Genomic DNA, 11,962 nt, shown 5'->3' on the forward strand with positions numbered 1-11,962 from the left:
TAATTACTTTTAAAGAAATACTTTCTTAAAAATTTCTGTAAAGCCAGTTCTTTTCTATTTTTTTTAATATTTGAATTCTATTTCTTAACTTTATTTGAAAAGATTATTTTTATTTTTTTTTCAAACTGTAATTAACTGATGTGCCTATTATTTATTTATTATTTAATATTCTTTATTATATCAAATTAGTAATGTCCCTTCGGCAATTTTATAGAACTTACGTCTTAAACTTGCTTTTGCTGAGAGTGACGAAATCACAAGATGAAACTATTTATTTAATAAAAATTGTTCTAACTCCTGACGTCTTGGTTGTGTACCACCTGTGAATTTTTCATCGTTAGAATTTCAGAACAAAATAGTTTTATAAAAACTTTAATAACCAAAATGAAATAGTAAAGTTATGGATTTAAATGTACTTTTTTTCAAGAAATAATTTTACGTCATTAAAAGAGTTATGAAGCAGATTTGTTTTTATTATTGTTCATACTTGAATGAATATAAATTAGAAGGCAATCTTGATATGGCATTAGTTTCTGTTGAGATCTAAGACGATCATATTCAGATTGAAAAATATTTCTTCAAAGTGAAATTAACGAGAATGGTTTTCCATAAAGTTTTAAAAGTGGTTCAGGGGCCCTATACGAGAAATATTTTCAAATATGCCTTAAGTGGTAATAAATTCGTTATTTCAAGGGCTATTTCCACAACAACAACGGTCAATAGCTTGGGATATCTGGAAACCAAAAATACTTACACTATGATGCCAAATAAGCAAGATATTCCCATTATTGATACGTAAGTTATTTAGTTAATGATTTTTTTTATAAATTGTTTTAAGATTTATATCTTTTCAGTAAACTACCCCATCACAAAGGTGTTGAAATTTCGGATGATATGTGGCTGTCGCAAGCTAAAAGAAATCAGTTTATGGAGTATTTTCCTGGTAAATAACTTAATGGATTAACTTAGGGTCATAGCCTTGTATTAAGTGTTTTAATGTCGGCCCTAAAAAGCTTTTAATAATTTTGAAGTTTAACTTTTCCTTAATTTTATTTTCATTACGATTTAGGCATAGTAAAGGAGCTGCAAGAAAAAGCAGCTACGATAGACAGCTTGGATAATGGGAAACATATGGCAAAGGTATAGGCCCTAATCAAACTTGTAAGTTTTTTTTCTATGATCCTAATGATTTTCTTGGATTAGGTTTTGGAATATGTAGTACCAGATGGTAAGAAATACGGTGGTGTAGTTACTGCTGAGACATACAAGATGCTTACACCAAAATCGCAACAAACTCCGGAGAATCTTAAGCTGGGTTATTACCTAGGCTGGTGCTTGGAACTGGTAATAACGTGCTTCTAAAATTACGCTTCAGTTTAAGTAGCTTGGAATATCTTTAACCTATTTCTGTTTCAGTTTGTCGATAGCATCAACATGGTTGATGACATTATGGACGGTGGGAAGACCAGACGGAATAAAACTTGCTGGTACCGCTTGGAAGACGTTCAAATGACGGCCATCAATGATTCATTTCTTATTGAAACTGGTGTCTACTACTTGCTGAGGAAAAACTTTGGTCACCTTGATTGCTTCATGCGTCTCCTTGAACTATTTAATGAAACAGCTTTTATAACCTACATGGGTCAGACTGTAGACCTGAAATCATCCCAGAACTTCCTTAGCATTACAATGAAGAACTACGAAGCCATAGTTATGAATATCAGCTCATACATCATTAGCTATTTCCCAGTCGTCTTGGGGATGACCTTAGCAGGATACACTGATCTTGAAATTGTCAAGCAAGCCCGACCAATCCTTACGGAGTTGGGATACTTCTACATCATAGAGAACGACTACATGGACTGTTTCGGGGATCCTAAGATAACGGGCAAAATCGGTCGAGATATTCAAGAGGGGAAATGTCGTTGGATGGCAGTAGCTTGCCTGGAGAAAGCATCTCCTGCCCAGAGAGAGATAATGAAGACTCACTACGGGCGTGATAACCCTGAGAGTGAGGCAATTATTAAGCAACTGTACTTGGACCTCAATCTACCGCAAGTATACGCTGATTACGCTGCAGAAGTCTACAATCGTTTGGTGACAAATGTGGAGAAGAACTCATATGGGGATCTCAAGAAGGTGTACCTTAAGTTAATCGAAACACTGACTTGTTCTACGGCATCAGGAGGCTTATATCCTTAAGATCTTAAGGAAGCAAAGCACAACAAACAAGATATACCACTTTATACTGATATTTTATTTAAATAAAGGAAATTAATGTTTCAGTTTATGGTTTTAATTTCTTATTATCGGTCATTTTAAAAACAGGCCTATTAAAAGTAAAGCTGAAATTAGAGCATTAAGGTCAAGGAGGTACTACGAGGAGGAAAATATTGTCAAGCAAATACGTCGTAATGGTCTACGGTAGGATGGTCATCTAATGACCAAGCCTTGAAAGTCTTTGAATCCAAATAGAGTTAGGACCCAAAATAGACTCACGCTGATCCTCGAGAATATTTAGCCTGTAACTTTTGACTGTAAAGAATTAGATAGAGAAAATGTATGCAAAAGACCTCTAATCGATGATTCGAAATCTTCAGTGTAATGACAGTTGCGGATAAATCTACTGCTAAACTTTACAGGCTAAATATTCTCAAAGATCAGCCTGAGTCTATTTAGGCCCTTAGGCTAACCCTCGAGTAGATTCTTTTATTAAAGATTTATCTAAAACTGTCATAGAGTTCAGGCTGGGATCATTGATTAGAAGTCCTTTCCATAAATTGCCTTTACTTAATGTTTTACTGCCAAATCTTATAGGCCTTAGGGTTTATATCTTAAGCAGTCGACATCCTTAGGACCTTAGCTTATTTGAAATGTAGAACTAGGGCACAGTCAGGCGTAATAGTCTAGAAACCTATTAATTCTTGCAGTCTAGGTCAAATAAGTCAGTAAGAATAAAACGTCTTGATATCCAAAACTTTAAAATTTAAATATATTTTCCTTGTTTTTAACATTATTTAGTAAATATTTTATAAATTTCAATCATCTACGGGTTGTCCTTCTGGATCATATTCATCGTCACTCAATTCCTCACGACACAAATGGTCAACTACTTGCGCTCCAAATGCATCACCTAAGACGTTAACAATCGTCCGAAGACGGTCCAAGATCCAATCGACAGCAATGACCAAAGAAATATCTTCAGGTGGAAGACCAATGGCATCCAAAACCATAACCATGGTTACTACACCGGCTTGAGGAATACCAGCTGCTCCAACGCTTGCAGCCGTTGTAGTCAAGCTTATCATCACGTAGTGACTAAAGTCCAGGGCTGTTCCTCTGACCTATTAAGAAATGATTCAGAGACACCTAAATATCTTAGTAGACAACCCAAATTAAACGTATTACGACGTACTTGGGATATAAAAACAGCAGCAACGGCTTCGTAGAGTGCTGTTCCGTTCATATTGATCGTCGCTCCGATGGGGATCACAAAATTAACAATTTTCGGATGAATCCCATTATTCTCTTGGCAACAGTTCATTGTCAATGGAAGAGTAGCTGAACTGGATGCTGTCCCAAATGCCATAGCTAAGGCTTCGCCCATATTACCTATGAACTTATAGGGATTCTTTCTCGTTAGTAAGAAGGACACCAAGGGCATTATCAAAGCCATATGGATGACCATGCCCAAGACAACTGTAATGAAGAACAATCCCATCTGTTGCAGCATAATCGAAATGTCAAGGCTCACAAATCTGGACAAAATCAGGAAGAAGACACCAATGGGCGAAAACCAAACTACCCATGATGTGATCTTCATAGATACGTAATTGATTTCCCTAATCAGAGTCTTCAACAGTTCAACTTTTCCCTTGAGCAGTGCAGTACTGATTCCTATAAAGAAAGATAGAGCCACGAGACCCGGAATGTTCATTCCCCTTACGTAGCTTCCGGATATCTTCCATTCGGTCATATCAGTGCAGTTTCCCACAGTGCAACCTGGTATTTACGTAAAAGAATTTCAGAAAAAATGCTTTAGCTTAGGATAATCTTGTAATAAGAATCTATTTAGGATAAGCTTAGTATAATCTTGTAGATGACGTTCACATTTTAGTTTTTTTTTTTAAAGCCAAGCTTGTTTCAATATTCCTCCTGCAAGATTCAGATTCCCTGATTGACGGCAGATACACCAATCAGATCTGGTAAATCTCAGGATTGGTACAAATCGAAATAATCTAAAGTCGAGAATTCCAAGGGGGGAGCCTGAATTAGTAAATCAAAAATTAACTATTCGCAATTTTTTTGGAAGACAAAAAGTTACCAAGCTTCTTGAATTTTTTGGTATATAAGTTTATACTTTTTATACATGTTTAAAGTGATTAAATCTTAAAAAAAGTGTTTTCGAAAAAAAAATTAAATATTACAAAATAGCAGACTAATGAGTAGCTCACTGGAGCGCCCCATTTCAACAGTACCTCATTGGCGGAAAGTCTTGAGCCTATAATTCTTTAATGAAAAATATAATAAAAAAAACAATTTTCATAACTGTATTTCGCCGTTAAACCAAGTAAAGTCGTATACCCAAAAAAAACTTTAAACCGGATTTTAATTTTTTTTTAAATGCTGTAAAAAATATAACTGAAAAATCAAAGACCATTTAAGATCAACTAGAAGAAAATTTCATTCTGAAGGAGAATAAGCTTTAATTTGTATTCGATCAATAACTTCTTTACTGCTCGAACCGAGACTCGAACTCAAGAATAGAGCAGTATATCATATCATTTACTTTTTTCTACTTGTTACTAGACTAGAGGTTCTAGTGCCAGTGATATCAACTTGCGGTCTTCGGTGAGTCCTAAGTGAGTCAAAGTTTTGGTTGTTCGTGCGAGCGTTTCCAAATCTGCTCAATGCTTGTTTGCTTCCGTTTCTGTATCTCCAGAGAATCCAAATACAGTGGTACCTCGATAGAGTCAACCCGCGATAGAATCAACAGCCATTTTTTCACCAGTTTCAACATTTCTTTTATTATTGAACTAATAATATTATATGATTTTATATGATTTTCTTTTCGAAATTATAATCAATGTTTTGGTGTATCAAAGAAATTTTGTTTTACACAAGAAAAACATTTATATAGGGTAAGTGTGCCAAATTTCGGCATAGTTCCATATAAGCACCGAAGACCTAAGTTTGAAATGCAATATTTTTAATTCATATTGATATTTTTTGTTACTTCCTTTTCGGGAAGGTTGTGTGGAACCTTGAAAACTAGTTTAACATCTTTGTTTTCTTTAAATCACTTCCTAAAATATTGAAAAATTAATAATAATATGGACATTACTCTGGGTAGTATTCCGGCCAATTTGAGTGAAATACCGGCCACCTTTTTTCTGTGACCACCTTTTGTGAAGCAACGGATAGAAAATTTCAATTTAAATGGTGTTTTACCTAATTTAAGTGCTTTAAAATTATTTTTTCGGACAGAAAACAAGTTAAGTCAAGACCTATCAATTTTTTTATTTGAAAAACATAATTTTGTACCACTTAAATGAGGTAAAACATCTTCTGTTCATCAAACTGCTAAAAGCTTCTTTTTAATAAGTATTTGCTCCAGTATTCTGAAGACCTTTTTAGTCACTTGGGATTCTGGTTTTGGACAAAATCAACAGGACACGATGAGACTTAGCAGTCAGCATTGTTTCACATCAAATTTCGGTAGAAAACTTGTTCTTTCCGACTGTAACACAGAAAATTGCACACTTTTGCCTCTAACAAAAGAAGATTCTTAGCCCCGGGAGTGGTTTAAAAGGCATATATGTCAGCTATATGGATAAATTCGGCTGAAAAATGATAGGATCTTCCTATTTTTTTTTTTTTTTTTTTTGGAAATTTTTTGGTTGTCACGTTCCATCCCCTTCAAGACCTCAATTAATCCCTTATTTTTGTTCGTTAAACATTTTTCTTGCAATATTTTAGCAAAATTCATTGAAAGCTTTATAAAAATGATTCTAATTAGGTTAATAAAGTTATTAATTAAATTACTAAAAGATATTTGCCGTCACTGATTGAAAAAAAAATACTCTGGAGCCAAATTTATTGAGTGGAGCTATAATTATTGCCATCCGAAAAACGCCATTTTGATAAAGATGCTATCGTAGTACTCACAGTTCTGGTAGTATGAAATTCAAATGGCAATTTTTCATATCGGTTTGAAAATACCTTCAAATGATTTTTTTTAATTTTTTTCCAAAAAAATTTTTTCCAGAGTTTTTCCAGTATGAAAAAGTGGAGCTATGATTATTGCCAGCAGTGTAGAAGCCAGTCCCACTTATTTTATGAGTTTAATAATAAGATATTTTTCAAAAATTATACACAAAAAAAAATGTGCTGACTAATTGGCCCCGATCTTCCCTACGCGAAATCCGTGAAGAGTTGAATAGGACAGTATTCATTAGTTTTTCTTTAAAATTTTCATTAATCTTTAATTTTCATTATCTTTTCTAAATCAGCAAAATAGATAACTGATCCTTCTGTATTGAATCGGATCGCATAAAGATCCTTTCCTGGCTGAGGGGAAGATGGAAAATGATATTCAGAGATTTAATTTTAACTCTTTCCGGACCGCAGCATATGCTGCAAGCCAATTTCACAATTTTTCAATCAAAAATATCTAAGCTCAGGAATTAATTGAGGTCCTACAAAAAATATCTTACATTTGGACATCCTTATAGTTTGTAATCATCCAAAAGAATTGAATTTTTCTCAGTTCTAAATAATTAAAAAACACTGTTTTTCACTGAATATTCATATGCTGCTTTGGGTACTCAGAGTCCCAAAAGAGACGAAAGAGTTGAAGTTGAACCACTTCTTTGTGATATTCCTTCGGTACTTTAACAACTAACAGAGCGATGCAACTTTATTTTCGTATCTTATAAGATAAGACGTCAAATTTTGAATTATAAGATTTTGGTATGCAAGATTAAGGTCTATGTGGTGAGTTTATTTGAACGGGACTACCATGCTAGCTATGAGTGTCATTTAGTTTTCGCGCTAATTTTGCTCTTTTGAAAGCAGAAGGCGGGAAGGAAAAACAGTAGAAAAGTGGAAAATATTAAGTGAAAAAGTTCATTCTGAGGAACCGGTGACCAAAAGAAAATGTTTAACATTCGTTTACTGGTGAGTAGTACTTCTTTGAGATCTATAAATCACAATGAAAAGTTAAGTTTAGGTTTTCCTAATGTTCATTTCTTTACAGAATGAGAGATCTTCAGAGATCAGTGGATAGTTAATATTAGTAGAAAGCATTCGTTGTCTTTGCAGAGTGCGACTTCCAAGTAAAGCTTGTACTCCCTTCATCAGGAATTCAGTAATAAAGACGAGTATGCTGAACAAAACAGGAGAATCTGAGGTCACCGGAAAGATTGGATAAGAACTTTGCATAACACATGTGAAAAGGATGCTCCTGCAAGCTGCAAAGATGATTCGTTTTGAAGAATAATCTGTCATGGATTGGACAAAAATTTCTTTGGAAGCCAGAAGATTGTATCAGGAATAGGATATAATTATGTAGTTTCGAAATGTATAGTCTTTTCCGTCCCCAACGATGTCTTTGGATTATTCTGTATTAGAAAATGCGATCAGAAGATGCAGAAATATACACACAACTTGCACCGATAGCAGAATTACCAAGCTGAGAAAGAAAAAGCCTGAGATTGCGTTGAGAAAAATAATTAAAATGTATTTTCAAAAAAAAATATGTTTCATTTTTCAAGAAAAATATTGTATTCTGATGAATTAAAGATTTCTCAACTTCAAATTAGTAAAATGAGTATTAGGAAAACCATTCCTCAAATTTTCCTCTCGAAAATCACACAAAAACAGACAATCTCGTACTTTGCGGCACCTCTGAAAGTGTCCAATAGTTATGAGACGTTTTGAGGTTGGAATTCATATTTTATAAAATTCACCACTCAGGGTTGCATCGCAAATCTCGTTCATAAAAAATCTCGTTCTAAACAGAGCCTGCCAATAAAATTACGAGATTTGACATCTCGTTCATAAAGTTGCATCGCAAATCTCTTAAGTTAATAGACTAATAGACGAGATCTGTAAAGTTGCATCGCGCTGTAAATTTAGAATTCTTTACACTACTCTAACCAGACCATTACTTGTCCCTTCTTGCTGGCTATTATAATTCCCTGATCAGAGTAATCAGATCATCTTGATCGAACCACTCTGGCCAGGAAAGTCCGGCATATTTCTACGCGATTTCTCAGGGTCTTAAATCTGGCCAATCTCGTTTAGGGAATGCTCCTAATCACCTAAAATGCGATATTTCCCGAAGGGATCTTTGTCTTACCTGGAGGATGATGCAGTTTCGTCTTGTACAGGAACATTGTGGCCTGGAGCCAATTTGGCGGGAAGAAATTTCGGAAGAGATCAAAAAAGGTATCCGAAATGGTTATCTTGGGTCCCACATGTTCAGGTATCGTGCTATTGTCATCGTCCGGGACAAAGTTTCCTGGTTGGATTGTTGCCACCAGAACCAATCCCACCTGAATGGCAACAACAGTTGAAGCCAGGTAGAATACGATGCTGCAACAGCCGATTTTCTTGGATTTACTGATGTCCAGGGAAGCCACGGCGAGGATGATAGAGGTTGTGATCAGGGGAATAATCAGTGAACGCAGCATCTGGAGGAAGAGCTCTCCCGGAAAGCCAATGTACATCAGTTCACGCTCTGTCCACTCAACTTTCCAAATGCGGATGAGAAAGCCCAGACCAATAGCTGAGCCGACACTGATAATGATGAGGCATGTCAAGATGTGCCTCTTGAGGATCTGCCCGGCGGAACAAGCCATGGAATTCAGGAGGAAACTCAAGAAACTTAGAAAACAACAAATTTCCGGAATTGAAAACAAAGACAACTAGATTCCATGGAAAAAAAGGTTTATTCATTTATGCACGAAGGATGCAGGCACCTCCTGCAGCCTTGATCTTCCGCTCAGCCTTGGCCGAGAAGAACTTAGCCTTGACGATGATCGGCTGCTTGGGCAGATGACCACGTCCCAGGAGTTTGTAGTACCCAAACTTCACCAGATCCACAACTGGCACCTTGGGCTTCTCCTTGTCGGCTTCCTTGGCGCAATCTTCGCGCACCTTGTCACTGACCAGGGACCACAGTCTGTCCAGGTTGATTGTGGGGCAGAAGGTGTGATTGCGTCGCAGGTGGAACACCCTCATGCCAACCTTGCCGAAGTAGCCAGGATGGTATTTGTCGAAGTTTATGCGGTGGTGATGGAGACCTCCGGCATTACCACGACCTCCCGGATGCTTCCTGTGCTTTCCTGAAAGAAACATAACCTCACTCTCCATCCTCAACACGCAATTCTCGGGAAAATTTCCACAAAATTGACTTTCTCTACTCACCAATGCGTCCATGTCCGTGGCTGACGTGACCTCGAAGCTTCCTGGTCTTCTTCCTCTTCTGATTCGACTGGAAAACACAGAAAATAATCCGGTTAATCAATATTCAATATTTTGCTTGTTTTCACTCTATTTCTGCACATTTATCATAAAAATTCCACTGTCTGAACGTACAGAGGCCACTGTACTTCAGAATACAGGTGGAATTTTAAAGAAAAACAGCACTTACCATGGTTATTTTTCACAAAATTCACTAAAACGCGTCCACGTTTCGCACAAACTGCGAGTGAAAAGACCGAAACAACCGGAAGTTAGCGTGACGTGACAGTGACAGACAGCCCAATAAAAAATACATCCTTGGAAGCTTCCGTGGATTTCTCTGCGGAAACTGTAGACATGTCCACATAAAATCTGGAGCTTGTTTTGTTAGCCATAATTTAACAAAATTAAATTTTTTTAATCTATGTTACATAGATTCCCGAAACGTCGTGTATAATAAAAATTGCAAGAGATAAGACAAGTCTTTTCAGTTCAGCACTTCTTATACTGGCCTAGTCCCATCTCTAGTCGCCACATAGACCAACTCTCATACATTTTTGCCCAATGTCCTTTGCTTTGATTTTCATGAAAAAAAATTTAATTAAATTATGGCTAACAATGACTATGTCCCCTTCATCAGGTTTAAAATAATGGGGAAGAAACACGTAAGGTTTGAATACGTACACTGTGCTCACACTGGGATCTATGGACAAAACAGGGTCGGTAGCTCATCTCCATGCAATGGATAGACACACATTTTCATTTCGATTTTCTCACTGGTACGGTGAAAGTTTCACAAAATCTCTGAATTTACTCTCTGATCCTTTTACTCCACAAAACATAGCTTTTGTGGGTTTTTATGCAGATATTTTTATTGTAATGTATATGTACTCTATTTAAAATGAAACTACATTGCCCGCTTTATTATTCGGATGATTGGGAGACAACATGACAGATGTCCGCTTCAATCCGGATGGATATTTTGAATTTATTCAACGTCTCGAAAATATAATACAAGTTTTTTTTGTAGAATTAGAATAAAAGCTTTAAAGAAGATTAATAAGACATAATTAGAGAATTCTATGTTATTATACTTCATTTATTAAACAAAAAGATCACAGGATAAATCATTTTCATTGCTGAACACACATGCATACATGACTTCAAAGTTATTTTAAATGTAACCGTCGATAACTCGTCTGGATTACGCCGATCCGGATTAGAGAGCGGGCACTGTATTTGTAAAGTTATTTCAGTTTACGTGCAATAATTATTGTTAATAACAATTCTTTGTGAGGTGGAAGTTACCTTGCGACTTAAGCCAATTTAGGTGATTCTAAGTGAATAATTCTTGTTGTTATATGTGAATTATGAAATAAATTTACAAGTAGTTTCATTTTCGAAGTAGTATTAGCGAATTTCAGTGGAAATATCTACATAAAAACCCACGAAAGTTATATTTTGTGAAGGCCAGTGTTCAGTATATGAACAGATATTAGAATTATTAATATAAAATACTACAAATGTAATAAATTAGTAACAAGAATGTTTATATTGCATGATCAATAAATAAAGAATAAGGCATAAGATCAAAATGTATATTGTAATATTAATTAACGGTTAGTTTTATATGAATGTAAATAGTATAAATACCAACAATATCTCACATTTCCAAACGATTTTTCCAATATTTCCAATTTCGCCTCAATAAACAAATTGTTGGTGTAAGCAAAATTTATGTATAAAAGGTGATCGATTTTTGGCAATAAATCAGTTCAACCGACCAAGAACTCCAAGACTTTATACTTGCGTTCTCAGCCAGTGAATGCTAAGGCTCGTTTGTAGCGTTTGAGGAACTGACTTAGCTATGAACGCTATGAACGAGCATAGCTTACGAACATAGCTTACGCTATGAACTAGCTTAGACCTCTTTGGACTCTAGTTGTCAGTGTGTCTAATGGCATAAGGGGGCCCAGCGCTAAGACTTTAAATAACATCCAACCTTAGGAATTATTCAGGACCTTAACGCTAACCTTAACGATACCGGACCTTAACGATAGTACTTAATTCAAGACTCGATTTTTCAACGAAGATTAATGTGAGACGTATGAAATTGTATTAAGCACTTCTTGTTTTCACTTCCGAATTTGGCAGAAACGATAGAAGCGACAAGGAACGTAATATGCTTTATTTAGCCAATATTAATGATTTAACACTGGAAAAGAAAAAAATTCACAGTGTAAAAAAGATATCTCTTAAAAAATACTCACAATAAAATGATAAAACGATAAAACACGAATTTTATGTTTGCATTTCTTTTATTAGCATAACAGCAATATTTTCTACACATACACACCTTCGCATAATTCGTTATTATTAAAAAGTATGCGAATTTCATAGAAATTACTGATCATTTTAAATTATTTATTACTTAGCATTGATTTTAAAAACAAATAGAATCTCTTGGAAAAATAATACCAAGGAAGACCTTTTT

At 35.4% G+C, this 11,962-nt stretch overlaps 3 protein-coding genes across 3 annotated transcripts; 1 reads left to right on the plus strand and 2 right to left on the minus strand.

Annotated features, from left to right (window-relative positions):
- On the plus strand, positions 1-2,283 carry LOC129802095 (farnesyl pyrophosphate synthase-like). Its single transcript, XM_055847664.1, has 5 exons — positions 1-795; positions 855-943; positions 1,070-1,140; positions 1,204-1,344; positions 1,417-2,283. The coding sequence occupies exons 1-5, from the start codon at positions 599-601 to the stop codon at positions 2,200-2,202; spliced, it is 1,284 nt and encodes a 427-aa protein (XP_055703639.1). The 5' UTR covers positions 1-598; the 3' UTR covers positions 2,203-2,283.
- A 755-nt stretch (positions 2,284-3,038) lies between these two features.
- Positions 3,039-8,864, minus strand: LOC129805009 (excitatory amino acid transporter 1-like). Its single transcript, XM_055852811.1, has 3 exons — positions 8,363-8,864; positions 3,416-4,002; positions 3,039-3,344 (listed from the first exon to the last, which is right to left on the minus strand). Exons 1-3 carry the CDS (start codon positions 8,862-8,864, stop codon positions 3,039-3,041), a joined length of 1,395 nt encoding a protein of 464 aa, XP_055708786.1.
- Positions 8,865-8,931: 67 nt separating this feature from the next.
- LOC129802120 (60S ribosomal protein L27a) lies at positions 8,932-9,809 on the minus strand. Its single transcript, XM_055847705.1, has 3 exons — positions 9,659-9,809; positions 9,433-9,499; positions 8,932-9,350 (listed from the first exon to the last, which is right to left on the minus strand). The coding sequence occupies exons 1-3, from the start codon at positions 9,659-9,661 to the stop codon at positions 8,962-8,964; spliced, it is 459 nt and encodes a 152-aa protein (XP_055703680.1). The 5' UTR covers positions 9,662-9,809; the 3' UTR covers positions 8,932-8,961.
- Between the last annotated feature and the right edge of the window lie 2,153 nt (positions 9,810-11,962).

This window comes from Phlebotomus papatasi, chromosome 2, assembly GCF_024763615.1.
Source record: "Phlebotomus papatasi isolate M1 chromosome 2, Ppap_2.1, whole genome shotgun sequence".
NCBI classification, from domain to species: domain Eukaryota; kingdom Metazoa; phylum Arthropoda; class Insecta; order Diptera; family Psychodidae; genus Phlebotomus; species Phlebotomus papatasi.